We start from the raw sequence: 16647 nt of genomic DNA on the forward strand, positions 1-16647 counted from the left end.
TGAGTTTTTTTTACCTTAACAACATTGTATGTGTAATGTTTGAGTTTTTGCACCTTAAAATTTATTGTATGTTTAATTTATGATGACTAAAATTTGATGGTCGGATGTATGTATAAAAAAAAATGGATATTTAAATATATATATATTATTTAAAAAAACAGTAAAAAAAGGTATAAAAAAACTGAAATAAAAGTTCTAATTTAATAAATAAATAAATAAAACGGTAAAAATGTGGAATAAAAGAGAAAGTGAGAAAAATAAGACATTTAACTAACGGAAATTAACTAATCTAGCTACTTTTTAACATGAATTTGAAGAAAATAACCAATTTTTTTAGCAAAAATAATTATTTGGTCTGGAATAGGCATTCTGGACCAAGTAAAAACACTTTTTTGACCGATTCCGGAAAGACATTGCAGATTCCGAACTAAAATTTTGGATTTCGAATTTTAGAGGAAAAAAAACTCCGAAATAAATAATGCTTTGATTAAACGGTAGTAGAAGAGTTCTCAAGATGGAACTTCACTGTGAGAGCGTCCAAATGACAATTAGGGTTGAAAGTGTAACCCTAATATGTTACATGCATGCACTATATATAGGTTAAGAATAGAAAGCAAAACGATAATGGATAGACCCATACCAGAATAAATAAAATTATACAATCACATATTTGACACAACACTTAATAGACCCAACAATCTCCCCCTTTGTGTCAAATTCAGAAGGAGCATCTTTAGTGTCTTCGTTTCGCGTCGAAAAGTTAAGGCATTAAATTCAGAAGTGTGTTTCAGACGCATAAGTACCATCTGATCAAATCCGAAAAGCATTCAAGGTCGGCAAAAGTGTTCGCTTTGCAGGGTTGAGCCATAGAAAGAATAGTCTTCAGAACAACAATAGAATACAGGTGTTTGTCTCGCAGATAGAACATACTTTTCTGAATAGCTTCTCCCTCCTTTCTGTTATAAATGACGCTCCAAAGCCCTTTTCGGATTATCCCAACTTTCTGCTTCTAAATATCCTTCGGTTGCTCTTCTGGCATCAAGATAGGCCTCTTTTTCATAACGGATGCAATTTCAACATCCATTTTCGCAATTTCAAGGACATAACAAATGAGCATCCTTTTCAAATACGCTACGATAGGCTCATATTTCGTTTCGTCTTTCATAACGATGTTGAACAATAAGATCCAATCATATGGGTTCATAAAAGGCAGGTCTGCCAAGGTGAACTCATCCACAATGTGATTGGCTCCTCTAAATCCCTTGAACTGAATGTTTAGAAAGTCTTCGATCTAAACATGCGATTTAACCCTTACTGCACTTAACTTCTTCAGGCTCCAAGACTTTTATTGTGGCTTGGCATACTTCAATTAGAAAGAAAACAACTTCTGATTTGTAACAATGTACAAAATCAAAAACTTATATATCTTCTCAAAACAACAAAAGAGAAATGCCCTTGGTGTGATCGGAAAATCCAATTGAGATTCCACATCATTATGTAGATCAAACGAGATGAAGGGCTCCAGCCAGTAGATGCTTGGATCATCGATTGCCTCTTTCTTAATTCGCTCTACTGACCAAGGAGGAAATAACGACTTCTGAGTTTCAAGCATTACCTTCGCATTTTTAGCCTCAACTTCCTTTGCTTTTAACTCTTTCCGAAGAGCCTGGAGATCATCCAGCTCTTTATCACGCTTCTCCATAGCAATCCTTTCGGATTCAGTTATCTTCAGATTTTCTTCATATTCATCTTTCATAACACCTTTGCATTTATCTTAAAGTATGTCACAACCAGAAGCTACATTATCCTTCTGTTCAGTTTCAGTCTTAGACTGTTGCTCCTTGTATCCCCCTTGCTTCTGAAGAGCCCTGCTTCCCGAAACACCTTCGATTTGATTCGGCATAGCAAAAACCGGTTGAAGCTTGTCACATAGATGTTGTCGAACCGAGACTCTGAACAAGGAGTCACGAGTCTCAACAAGCCTCATCGGATACTAATTGATCTCGAAAAGATAGCTTTTAACGATAGTTCTCTCATTTTCAAGATCAGCAACCTGTTTGGTAGCATTTTTTAGTTTTCCAAAAAAGACCTTGGCCTTCTGAGTTTTCTCAGCCAACTGATCCATGATGTTGTTTTCAGGTTCCAAGTCTTGTTACAACTTTTCAATCTTTGTGAGAATAGAAATGTTAAGTTCAACATTATCGACTTGGATTTCAGAATGAACTAGTGAGAGTGCCTCCTTTACAACTTGTAAAGAAGTACAAAATCCTGTGACCACCTTGTTCATGGCGTCGGTATTTTTGTCAGAGGAGCTTCTGAATTCAACCATAAAATCAGTCACCTCCTGAGATAGTTTTTCGACTATTTTAGTCGTTTCAAAAATAGTCTTCTCGGAAGCTTTAATTGCCTTGGATGAATCTTCGAGGACTTTGGCATTTGCTGTTGTGAGCATCTCCATAGTGGATTTGTGGGATGTCAGCATGTATTCCCATTTGGATGAAAATGGAGATGTGGAAGACTCTAAAAGAGAATCCAGTTTTTTGTTAAGCTTCTTGAACCGCCTTTTTGTCATTGGGGCATCATCATCGTCGCTATTGAGGTGGATGGTAAAGGGCAATGATTATCCTTATTATAGGTTGGACGAAATCAAGGATAAGATATCCTTGAAATCGTCCACACAAACAACATCTAATTCTCCCCCTCTAATACCAATATTTACCCCTCCATTTTGTTCTAATGCACCCTTGAAAGCAGCATAGAAGTAATTTATTTATCCCTCGTGTTTATACATTATACTAATATAAATATTATTTATAATGTTGCAGAATCAAATACATATATAACAAACAGTGTAGTACACAAACCTCCCTTTGTTTTAAAGTTACCTCCTTCCTAAATTGCACAAGATAATGAGAAAGTATGTTAAAACATTGACTTAGACATGTAATAACATTGCACAAGATAATGAGAAAGTGTGTTAAAACATTGACTCAGACATGTAATAACAGATTAGGAAAATGTTTGTTCTTGCCTGCTTAAAAGTTTGCTTCTTAAGAAACACCTTCTCCAAGATGTCTGACCTAATGAATAGAAGATTGTCTTTTTTTTTAGATTTAAATAACATATTATAACTATTAAGAGCCAAAATATAAGCAAATAAAAGTTCTGATTACCTGTTTCTCAAGCTGTGTAGCCCTCATTTTTGCAAAATGTTTACTACATGCTTAAAATAGAAATGTTTAAAGAAACAAAAAGTATTATTATCGTTATCACAAAGGAAAAGTACAAAGTGATGTTACTTACCATATTTTTAAACCCACTACCCATAAATATTGGTATAAATTTTTGTGTTATAGTGGCTCTACAAATAGCTGCCTGTTTCAAACCAATGTACAAAAAAGAATTACTATTATATTTATACCCCATAATCTTTGTAAAAATAACATTTTATATCGAAATTGTGAGTATACCTCAAGATGAGAAACTAATATAGGTTCATCATTGAGGAATACTTCAGCAAACTGATCGACAACATCAGAAACTGCTTCAATTAACTGACGCCTCTTTTCTGCAGCCAATGCCAATCTTAACGGTATTTGCACTGTAGAACAATGATGTCGAAGCTTTTTCCTTGCCTAATTGAAAAAGTCAATAAATTAATACAATTTTGATAATTTTGCCCTTTTTTAATGGGGAAGAAAAGAGGAGAAATATTTTATTGAGAACCTTCATTGGATCTACACCCATTCAATCAAGTTTATTGATAAAAGCAAATCCTGGAACTTCATGTCTTCTCATTTGTCTATCAACAGTAATTGATTGAGTTTGAGCACCACCAACACTACAGAGGATAAGAATTACTCTATGAAGAACACAAAGATTTCAGTTCCGATGGAGAAACATAAAACGATTTTGATTTTAGGGAAGATGCGAAAGAAGTCCCGATCGTTGGCAGCAACCCTAAACGAATAGAATGGAACATCGGAATCTTCAAAGAAGCAAGTGTCTTTTATGTGGGTTGAGACTGACCAAATCGATGAATCGAAGAAGCATGCCTCTTGTAGTTGAGTTGACGGAGGCGATGAGAAAAAAAAAAACAAATACATGAGATAAGACAGTGGAGAAAAACCGAGAAGCATCTGAGACGAAATAAGCAGAATCGACATTTGGAGGCAATGGCGGTGGAGAATAGAAAAAAAATAAAAGATTTTGGTCCAATAAAATAAAAGTATTGTACGTTAGAGAATTCAATATATATATATATATATATATATATATATATATATATATATATATATATATATATATATATATATTAGGTGTGAGACCCGTATATTATACGGGTGTATTAAAAATAAAATATTAATATTAATATATAAATATGAAATATTTTATAATGTAATACTTTACATAACATAATTTAATCTTCTGAAAATTTGCTAAAGAAACTAAATCATTTGAAGTATTTATGAGAATTTATTAACAAATTAATATTGATGATTTTATTTCCTTATAGAATCAATTACAATTTTATGGAATTTTATTTTAAAAAAATATAAATCCTTAAAAAATGACAAGTGGAAAATAAAATTTTTTAAATTATCATAAAATGATAAGTATCAAAATAAAGGAGATGATGATACGTGGCAAAAAAAACCTCCATTTATTAAAAATGATAGTTTGAAGTTTAAAAGTTTCTTTACGAGCCAATTGTTTCGTTAGAATAATAATTGTTCACTATTTGACGTAAGCTCCTTTTTTTGCTTCCAATATTATTATTACGTTTTCCTTTTGTTATTTATTTATTTTGCATTTTCGTATCCCGAAGATGATAACCTTTTAAATGTTTTAAAATGAACTCAGCATTAATCAAATCTTGAAATGGTAACTAAAACAATAATGAACTGTGAAGTGAAAAACACTAAAAAGCATTCAAGAAGACAGTGACCCAACATTCAGAGGATCTATAAGAAACATATGGTTGTCTTCTATAAATTTGTCATATTTTGTATTTACCAAAGAGGCAAAGAATTTAAGGTAAAAATAGTTATTGACTTACTGTCGTAAGAAAATGAGTTTTTAAAAAATGACCAGATTAGCTTTTGTAGTCGAAAAAGTTAATATTTTAATAAAAAAAATAATTTAATATTTATCTTAACTTATACAAGGTATTTTAGCTTTTACAATTTAAAAAGTCACAAGGAGTTTTAAAAAATTAAAAGTTCTAACTTATTGAAATTTTTTAAAAGGGTTGACAGCAAAGTTATTTTAAAAATCATTTTCACATTGCCAAACATTTTTTTTTCTAACTTGTTGATTTTATAAAAACTCAATAAGTGGTTTTTAAATGATTTTAAACACCCTCTTAGGCAATTTACAAATCTTCTCTTATGATTATCTTTTGTCCAAGATATCCTAATTCTCATGTGCAACCTATAATAACATCGAAATTAAGGGTTATAACCACATTCAACTTTAAGAAAACGGGAGGATCAAACTAGGGTTTCAGGTTAAAGGATGTGATGTGGGTTAATGATTAGGTTGAAGGAAGTAATAAGGAAAGCTACGTGACGTAGCTATTTTTATTTCTTATTTTGTGATTTGGAATCCATGTAACTTAAAAAAATGTGTCAATGCTATAACAAAACCAAAAATTAAATTTGTAATTAGAGGCTTAATAACTTAAAACAAATATATCGTTGTTTGTCATATTATGATACTAGGTCTGAAACTCGTATATTATACAGGTTGATTTAAAAAAAAAATTAAACATTAAAGTGTAAACATAAAACATTTTTTAATGTACAATTTTAAAATAAGAAAGAAAGAAATGTATTTATTGCAATTTAATATAATATATATTATATTTAATACTTTACATATATAAATATATGACTTTAATTTTAAAAATTGAAACAAACCAAAAATTAACAAGTGAACAATATTTATTTCAAAAATACCACAAAATTACAAGTATCAAAACTCATAAAAAATTGACATGTGGTAAAAAAACATTCATTTATTAAGGAAGATTTTTCTATTACCAAAAAGAAACCATGATTCCACTTTAATTTTTAATTTATCCACTTTAAATAAAAATGTTTTGACTTTTATACTCCTAATTTAATTTAAGAGGGAGAATCATGATGCGGGTATAAAACTCAAAACACGTTTATTTTAAGTGGATAAATTAATAACACAAATAAAAATATCACATTCCATAAAATAAAAAAAATAAAAAAATAAAAAAAATTAACGTTGCAACAGAGAAATATAAAAACAAAACCTGATTCAACTTGTTTAATATTTGATTAAGAGATTTCAATCATCGTAATGTTCCAATCTGATGAGACATTTTTACAAGGTCTAATCCTAAACCCTCTAACCCAACATGAAATAAATGAATTTTGGTAAGAGATTTCAACTTGTTTAAGTAAATGAATTACTACAAAACAAGAAAAATAAACAGTTAGGGTTAGGATCAATATATTTAATGTTTTAACCCAACATTAATCTAACATGACAATGACATGTTTACCAAATCGATTGTATGCTTCCATCATTGACACCGAACAACGTGGATCCAGATCACCCATCTGGATCCATGTTGTTCGGTGTTAATGATGGAAGCATACAATACATTTGATAAACATGTCATTGTCATGTCAGATTAATGTTGGGTTAAAACATTAAATAAATTGATCCAAAACAAGTAAACTAGGGTGTTGAACCATCATAGTTATTGGTGACGGCATGGATTAGGAGACCAGATAAAACTCCAATGTTAGCATTGATCATCTCCTTGAAGACGTTGATTGGCTGAGAGTTATTTTACCATAACCTTGGTTGGATTTACGGGAGACAAAGTATATCCTGAAAGCGTAGGAGGCACCACCGCTGCATTAGATCCACATGCTCGTGATTGTTGCAATCTAGTTGTTTTCCATCTTTTTTTTGATTTTTCAAAAATGAATTTTATCTATTACACGTGAATTCTATTTATATTTGTCGACGAAGAATAGTATAGATTTATGTTTTTATTGGGGAATGATGGAGAATGATTGTGGATTTGTGTTTCCAAAGAGGAAATCAAATGGAAGGGGTGGGGTGTGAGGGTTTCGAGAGGGTCATGTATAAATTTTACTTTTTCGAATTAATTTAAATAACCAACTCATTTGGCTAAGGATCAAAACCACCAATTGTGACGAATAATTCTTTTGAACTTTGAATTGCTTTTTGTAAACCATATGGACCTTTGTCTAACTTACTCTACTATGTATTAACAACCACAACAAATGACAACAGTTAAGTTTTAAAAAAAAAAATCATATTTAAAATTTGTGTGGAAGTTAAGGTGTAAAATTGATTATCATTTTTCTTCACAACATTTACCTTTTAATGTTTCTATGCATCAATGGCGACTACAAGTAAATAAAAGTGCAAGGGGTGCAACCCATAAACATTTTTGTGCAAACTCTAAGGTTATTTGATAGCCTTTTAACTGACCAATTAAAAGGAAAGCTCTTAATTTTTCAGATTAAAAGTGTTTTGTAGCATAACAATAAAATTCTATTAATTTTATAAAAATCTTTTAAACTTTCAGACTTAGATTTGTATCTAGGGTGACAATTGATGACACGACAAAAATACAAGACATGAAAAGAAATTGGGATGAAACTAAAATTCGAATTCTTATTGTATCAAGTAAAAAAAAACATTATATCATATCATGTCGTCTTCGTTTTCAAAATTCAACATGAAGTTGACACGATTTAACATTTATTTGCTGTGTTTTTCGTGTTGGTTGTGTTATGCACGATTAAATAGATATTAAATAAACTAATTGTTATATTATAATATCTTTACCGTGACACGTCGTGTTTTTTGTTATTTAATTCGTTCATTTTCGTGTTAGTTAAAAAAACACAACATCGTGGCGTGTCGTATTTGTGTTATATAAAACATTGTCGTGTCGTGTCAGACAAAAACACGACACGATAACCCAATTTGCTACCCCTAAGTCTGGAAGGAGTGGTACCACAAGCACCGCACTCCCTCCTCTGACACTTAGGAGCCAGATCATTTATATCACACAAAGTATGGTTCTTTACCACACCTAGGGTGTGGGAACCATGGTAGAGAAAGAGAAAGATGGGAGAAAGGAGAAAAGAGAAAAGACAAATGAAGAGAGAGAGAGAAGAGTGCAACAGATTTTAGGAGAGGTATGGCTAAACTGCACCCAGGACCGCATAGGGGCGGTGTTCCCCTGCCTATGTGGTAGGGAGTGTGGCCAAACCGCAATCCACTCCCTTAAGGCTGATTGTATAAAAAAATGTATCCTTCCCTCTTTTACCCTCCTAAGCTAATACGTGTGCCTTCAAAACAACACACCCACCTTCAGATCGTCTCCTCCCACCTCCGACCATCTTGAGCGCCGATCACCTCCTCCCACTTCCTCATGGCGTCAACCTCCCTGAAATCGACTCCTACCATGACTATCGACGCTAAGCTCTAAAAAAATTTCCCCTTCTCCTCCCACCCATCCCTTATCCCACCTCTCCAATCTATAGCTATCTGCTCCCTCCGGAATTGACTTCGCCACCAAAAGCTGCACCGCCTCTGCTAGCACCGTAAGTGATGACGACCTCATGTTGCAGGTAAGTTTTTTTCTTGAAAATAAATTCTCTATAAATAGATCGATTGTTCTTTTTTCCCCTTGAAACCCGATTCTTAGAAACACATCAATTTTTTCTTTTTCTTTTTTTACCCTAGATATTGAGTATCAGTCCTTGATTTTAATTTTCTTTGCATTTCATGTCCAATCTGGATGGTCATATGATACATGTATTTGTTTCTAGATTTGTGTCTCAAATTGTTTATATTAAGGTAGAATATGACAAATTTTGATAAAACTTTTTATTACTAGTATCAAGTTTCAAGAAAAATATGAATATTGTTTGAAATCTTAAGATAGAAGATGATAAAACAACTAACTGATTGTTATTTGAGGGATTTTTTTTCAAACTTTGAGCTAGGGATAATGATTCATATCATACGGAGTTTGATACATAAGTGATGGTGCATCATTATCTAGCAATTATGCATGAACTTTGTGTGAATTGGAAGTAGTTTATACAAGTTATAACAATCGGAGATTATAACAAATTATCGATTCTAGCAACATACTTTGAAAAGTTGGTGATAGATTTGGTATGTATGTATGTATATATATATATACACACACACACAAACACACACACCGTAACTAGTCGTTTACCCGCGCCAAGCGCCGGGTGTACGTATTGTTTTTAGAAATTAGTTTAGATAGATGATTAGTTCTTTTCCGTCTTTATTAATTGTAACATACACTCATGTTTGGCCACGTGGGATTAATGATCTACTCGACGAGTCAGAGAGTCGACTCGCGGAGTAGACGCTGAGAGGTGAAAAACTAAATCCCCGGGTTTGGGGCCTATTTAAACCCAAGCCTACATACGTAAAGATCATTCATTCAATTTATGATGATGAGTACATAACTTTCCATTGAGTTTATTTGTTTCCTTATTGAATTTGGATTTACAAGTTGAAATGTTTGAAAGAAAATTTTGAGGGGATATCATGTTTTATGTAATGATGGAGAAGAATTACAAATTCATCATCAAAATTCGGTTGCAAATTCGTTGTCATTTATGTCTCCACATTCAATGTCAAATATACTTTTTTTTAACTTTGAAATCATTGGGATATAAAAATTTGATGTTATTTTTGTAAATGTATCTCAAAAGATCATTATAAATTATTGAAGATAAATTTTGATTTATGTTAATTTGGATTTTGTATGGTGTTTATATTTTTTTAAAATTTATTCAATAAAAGGTAATACAAAATGATAAAATGGTTATTACCACATCAAAACCACATAGCATGTTAAAACTTAAGACCCTTTTAAAAAATCAATGCTTAGACCAAACTCCAAATTCCAAACATGGCAATATTCTGTTTACATTATCAGTCTTTCCAATTCAAAATCGAAAATACCACTTTATTTATAAAAGTCAAACACAACATTGATCGAGTACATCCAAAGTAAAACAACAAATCGGCTTTGATACCTCAAACTTCTACACATCAAGTCCAAGTCTCTTCCTCATCTGCTGAACGAAGGCAAGGACCTTTAGGGACTCAGGAAGAACACTAGACACGCTCCCCTTGTTCTGAAAGCACCTTTTAGCCCAACCAATCAATATTGGACAGTCTTGTTCAACGTTCAATTCCCCATATGTTTCATACGCATGAAGCCATGCATAAAACGGGATCAAAGCCGCATCAACGTAGCCGAAACTGTCACCACCAAAGTAAGGTTTGTCTCCAAGCTCTCCTTCAATTAGTTTAAGGGAATCTATAAACTCTTTCCTGGATGCCTCATGTTCTTCCGCTTTTGCAGTGTACAACAATATCCTCCCATTGTGGTATACCTGCGCGCATTTCCATACACGAAGTCAGACAAAAGGTTCGATAAGCTAAGACCATCCATCGTATATATGGTGGAATATTTACAAAGTATTCCACAATTACAATCCAAAAGTCTCTTCTTTTTCGCTTGCATTTTCACAAAGAGTTTCAAATGACTTGAGACAACCACAATGGAAATTTTTGCAAGAATCAAGAAAAATCAAACGTCAACTTAAACTGCGCGAAGTAAATAGAATAGTAATAGTATATATTAAAAGAAAAATGAAGAAAAGATGAGAGTTACCTTCTTGTCAATAAAATCGACCCAAAACCTGGCACGAGCTTTGCCGTAGGTATCAGAAGGAAACAATGGAGCTTTTTCTTTCCACTCTTCATCAATATACTCAACGATGATGCTGGACTCGCAGATCGGTTTGCCATTGTGAATGAGGACCGGAATTTTCTTGTGAATTGGGTTCATCTCCTCGAGAAGCTGACTCTTGTTCCTCAAATTCTCTTCTCTGTACTCATATGAAACACCTTTTTCAGCAAGGGCTATCCTGACCCTCATTCCATACATGCTTGGCCAGAAATCCAGTAGAATCACTTCTTCTTGTTTCACCATTGTTGGGTTCTTGGTGATATTCAGTTATTCACTAATTGGTTTGTGTTTGTGTGGATGGAAGTGCGTAGATATATAATGTGGGATACATGGGTTCAGCCGTTCAGGTCAGTCAAATATATAATTTTAATTGTTATTATATTGTAAGTGAAAGACGCTTTGAGTTTGATTTGTGACTTGTGAGGCGCAAGAGATAATGACATCAGGGATGATTTCATCAAAAGTCACTGCTTCAATATTCTAACTGTACTTATTTACGATTTTGGAAAAAAAAAATTGTATTGTCCATAGTTTTTGATTATTTAATTGACTTATTCACTAACTTTACTCAGTAAATTTACTAAATAAAATTGAATTGTATCATCGTCCGATCATATTTTTTAAATTGTAGCAAGATAGCCATAAATGACGCTACATAATATTAACAAACCCACGATAGGTAGGTTTCTTTTTGCCAAGTAGAACCCAGCTACATATTTGTGAGAATATTTTATTTTTCACATGATTTATGTAAGGTCAATTTAAATTAGTTTCAACTATCACTATCAAATTTAATCATTAAGCATGAGTGAGAATTAATTATTTGACATTCACCAACCATGCGGACATAAATGTTTGTCTTTGATTGTTTTTTAGGGTAAATATAATAGAATCTTAAACTACTTCTAAATCCATATATGTTTCAAACGATATTTGAACCTTCAACTATAACAAGAAAAGACAATACTTGATATTGTTGGGTTGGAAGCCCATCCAATAAATGTTTGTCTTTCTCAAGTTGTGAAAGTTAAATATTCAACTATCGAAGGTTCAAGTTGTGAAGTTATATATCCCACTTAGGATATATTACGTGAAATTAAGTTGTATAACAACTATACGTCTCAAATTATTTTGTGAAAACCAAGAAACATCAAAATAAAATTCATTAATACATTAGAATAACTATACTCCATTTTTTAAAGGGGATGATATATTAGCCCTACAATATATTGCACATTTGCCCGTTCAATCTCTTAAGTTATTTTCGTGTTTTATGCAGGGGCGGACGCAGGAATATCTAGCAGTAGTTGCACAAAAAAAAAACCGATCAAATAACAACATAGGCTTGAAAAACAAGTTCGTGTTGGGTCGGGTTCGTATTGGATCGGTCAAGATTAACAAACCCATAACTTGTGTATAAGGAAATGGTAAACTTTGAGAGGAAAAAATGGGCAATTCAATCAAATTAGAGAATTAAAAATAAGGAAAACCTAATCTAATACTTTAGAAGTAAAGGTACACTTGATACTTAATTATATAATAACCATACTGACTTGTGTATTAAGGTAATACACCCAACATATTCAGGTAATACACCCAATATATCTATAGTACATTTAAAGAAATTTGCCTACCTTGTCAAATCATTTTTCCTTTTGGTCTTTCTTCTTTAATGTGTAGATCTAGCAATTACTGATGAAGAAAAAAAAAGTTTGCTTCAGAGAAAATTTGCTATGAACTCACACCCTCTTAAATAAGATCAATAAGAAACTCACAGGTAACAAATATCAAACAGAGAAAACCAATGTAAATAACTCAGAAATATCACAGTGTATTTTCAAAAACAAATAAACCCTAATTCACTAGAAATTCGAGAGTTGTAGTTCTCGCCTAAAATGGTTTTCGAATTTACAAAAGATTCCATGTTCAATAATTTTTCTTAACCCTAAAACATCAAAAAAGGTAAATCCTAACTGTATTTAAGTTCAACACTAGAACATTAAAAACAAAATTGTTGTTTCTGTTATGGTGGAGATATACCTAGCGCTTAGATGAATTCTGGTGGCGGTGCTTCTTCTCTCCCGATGGTCTCTTAAACAGGGTTGTCGTTCTTCATATCTCTCCATGACGAAGTTCGTATTTTTGGATTAAAGTGGGAGAAAGAGAGAAATAGTGTACCTATGTTGTGGTCTCTTTGATCGTGGAGAGGGAGAAAGATATCAAAAAATTTGAGAATTGGAAATGCGCCCAAATTAGTTTTGTGAAGATTTTGAGAACTAAAATTGGCGTGAAAATAAAAAATAAAAAAAAATGTTAAGAAAGGGACTTGAACCCAGGGTATTTAGGAGAAGATGTGTATTGAGAGACGCGTTAAACCAACCCAACCAATCAACTTTTGATCATTTTCGTGAACTATAATAATAATATAATCATTTTTTGTAGATGTACATTAATAAAATAAAAACGAAAATTTTTACATTGCGTCTGGAAAAATTAGGGGTTGTAGGTGCCACTACAGGCACCATAGTAAATCCGCTATGAGGGAATAAAGTTATTAATGAACTCCTTATTTGGTTCATGTAACCTATCATTACCAGTTTCATGTACCAAATCACTTTTACTTAATTAAAAAAGTTAAATTAAATCCACATTACATCTTCACCTCTTGCCTCTCTCTGTCTCTCTCTCTCTCTCTCTCTCTCTCTCTCTCACTCACTCACTCATACACATACACATACACATACATGTAAGATTCCTTTTCATTTGCCAATGGTGAATTACAGGTTATTTCCATTTCTAATATTGATGTTCCTTAGCTTTTAAAGCCTTTTAACAACACGTGAAGATCGTACTTACAAGGTCATATAAGTGGGCCCGTGGGAGTGATTCTTGACATGATATCAGGGATAGGGAAGGTCATTTATCATTGTATTACCATGGGTACGTCTCACTTTTACAATGTCAATCCTCACCACAAAAGTAGGATAGTTTTTAAGACTAGGGATACCAACAGGGTCGGTCCTAAGGATTCAAATACCCAGGACGAGTAGGAAAAAAAGACCCTTCGTCCTTAACATGTAAAGAATTAAATTACATAAACTATTTTTTTTAAACTACGATAAACTTTATAGCAATAAACATAGAAAAATCAAAGTATTTTAATGACTAATTACAAATTGTAACAGCTAACCGACGACTCGTGAAGCTCTCTTAGCATTCTTGATCAACTCTTCGTAGTCTATACTATCTAAGATTTCGTTCTCGATAGATATCATCGTCAAACCGCTAAGTCTTTATTGGGTCATTGTGGAGCGTAAGTAAAATTTCAAAAACATCAATTTCGAGAAACTCCTTTTGGCAGATGCCACCATTACTGGAAGGGACAATGACTTGAAAGGGTAACGAACTTTCGATTTTTATCACATTTAGTCACTAAACTTTTTTTTGTTATCTATTTGCCATTAAACTATTGAAACTGTTCACATTTTACCCTTATGACCGGCTGTTACCGGTCATAAGGGTAAAACATGAACAGTTTCAATAGTTTAGTGGCAAATAGATAACGAAAAAAAGTTTAGTGACTAAATGTGAACAAAATCGAAAGTTTGTTTCCCTCTAAAAAGTTCAATGACTAAATGTGAACAAACTTCCTATTATATTATGTTTTAGCAAAATTATTTATTTTTGTTTAATTGTAACAACATTTGTTGATGAAGAAATCTATGAAATAAAAAAACAAAATGCAACATCCGGATTTCCAGGTATCATAATTTAAGTATTTTTATTTTGAGTTAAGAAGAGAGACACGGCGAGTTGATGCCTCAACTCATCGAGTAAGGTCGCGAATGATGACTCGGATTAATGAATGGACTCGACAAGTCGGTGAGGCGACTCGACGAGTCTGCGCTGTTGGCAGAAACCCTAAATCTTTGGGCCCGAGCCATATTTAAAGGCACTTATGGCCTTCAATTGCCACTACCTTTCCCATAAGTGAGAACCCTAGTGAGCTTGAGTGTGTAGAGTAAGACGAAGAGCTATCTTGAGCTTTTTGGTGCGATAGATTTGGACCCTTCTAGGTTCAGAGAGCCGAGAATATGAAGTTTTAGTAGAGTAAACCTTGGAGTTCGAAGTTAGGAAGCATTTATGGGACTTTTATGGTAGATATAGTTACTTTCATCTTACACATAGATATGAAGTATTTTATATAAATTACATGCTATGTGTGCATATTATTTGAATACTTGCTGTCTATGCTGGATGAACGATTTTATACATGTTTTAAAATATTTAAACGGTATATTTATTTTATATCTACAAATATGTTGCGGATGAAACATAGGTAGATGAAATAGTTGGTGTGTGATGAAATAAAATGATGAGAGATATGTGATGATAGAAATGTGATGATAATTAGGTATATAGATGATGATGAATATGTGATGTAGGATGAAAGGAGATACCATAGCCTTAACCAGCAATGTGGCGATGTAGTCATCTACCAGAGTATAGATGGCGACCACGGACTATTCTAGACAACACAGTGGAAACACCAGCAGGCCCATGACCTGTAGATGCCACCATTACTAGAAGGGACAATGACTTGAAAGGGTAACGAACTTTCGATTTTTATCACATTTAGTCGCTAAACTTTTTTTTGTTATCTATTTGCCATTAAACTATTGAAACTGTTCACATTTTACCCTTATGACCGGCTGTTACCGGTCATAAGGGTAAAATATGAACAGTTTCAATAGTTTAGTGGCAAATAGATAACGAAAAAAAGTTTAGTGACTAAATGTGAACAAAATCGAAAGTTTGTTTCCCTCTAAAAAGTTCAATGACTAAATGTGAACAAACTTCCTATTGTATTATGTTTTAGCAAAATTATTTATTTTTGTTTAATTGTAACAACATTTGTTGATGAAGAAATCTATGAAATAAAAAAACAAAATGCAACATCCGGATTTCCAGGTATCATAATTTAAGTATTTTTCTTTTGAGTTAAGAAGAGAGACTCGGCGAGTTGATGCCTCAACTCGTCGAGTAAGGTCGCGAATGATGACTCGGATTAATGAATAGACTCGACAAGTCGGTGAGGCGACTCGACGAGTCTGCGCTGTTGGCAGAAACCCTAAATCTTTGGGCCCGAGCCATATTTAAAGGCACTTATGGCCTTCAATTGCCACTACCTTTCCCATAAGTGAAAACCCTAGCGAGCTTGAGTGTGTAGAGTGAGAGGAAGAGCTATCTTGAGCTTTTTGGTGCGATAGATTTGGACCCTTCTAGGTTCAGAGAGCTGAGAATATGAAGTTTTAGTAGAGTAAACCTTGGAGTTCGAAGTTAGGAAGCATTTATGGGACTTTTATGGTAGATATAGTTACTTTCATCTTACACATAGATATGAAGTATTTTATATAAATTACATGCTATGTGTGCATATTATTTGAATACTTGCTGTCTATGCTGGATGAACGATTTTATACATGTTTTAAAAGATTTAAACGGTATATTTATTTTATATCTACAAATATGTTGCGGATGAAACATGGGTAGATGAAATAGTTGGTGTGTGATGAAATAAAATGATGAGAGATATGTGATGATAGAAATGTGATGATAATTAGGTATATAGATGATGATGAATATGTGATGTAGGATGAAAGGAGATACCATAGCCTTAACCAGCAATGTGGCGATGTAGTCATCTACCAGAGTATAGATGGCGGCCACGGACTATTCTAGACAACACAGTGGAAACACCAGCAGGCCCATGACCTGTAGGTGATGAGTTATGACTTGTTGAAATTTTACGG

The 16647-nt window shown here is 33.0% G+C and overlaps 1 protein-coding gene across 1 annotated transcript; it reads right to left on the reverse strand.

Moving 5' to 3' along the window:
- Nucleotides 1–10021: 10021 nt before the first annotated feature.
- LOC145047195 (putative glutathione S-transferase) lies at nt 10022–11148 on the reverse strand. Its single transcript, XM_078995426.1, has 2 exons — nt 10757–11148; nt 10022–10475 (listed from the first exon to the last, which is right to left on the reverse strand). Exons 1-2 carry the CDS (start codon nt 11075–11077, stop codon nt 10122–10124), a joined length of 675 nt encoding a protein of 224 aa, XP_078851552.1. The 5' UTR covers nt 11078–11148; the 3' UTR covers nt 10022–10121.
- Nucleotides 11149–16647: the final 5499 nt, after the last annotated feature.

The sequence above is a fragment of the Lactuca saligna genome, chromosome 5 (genome assembly GCF_052625555.1).
Source record: "Lactuca saligna cultivar CGN05327 chromosome 5, ASM5262555v1, whole genome shotgun sequence".
Taxonomy (NCBI): domain Eukaryota; kingdom Viridiplantae; phylum Streptophyta; class Magnoliopsida; order Asterales; family Asteraceae; genus Lactuca; species Lactuca saligna.

Bases quoted from the DNA above. Each gene is read 5' to 3' on its own strand.
- LOC145047195 (XM_078995426.1), bottom strand. From the start codon at position 11,077: ATGGTGAAACAAGAAGAAGTGATTCTACTGGATTTCTGGCCAAGCATG. The intron at 10,476-10,756 runs GTAACTCTCATC...AAATGCGCGCAG, and splicing joins TCGATTTTATTGACAAGAAG to GTATACCACAATGGGAGGAT.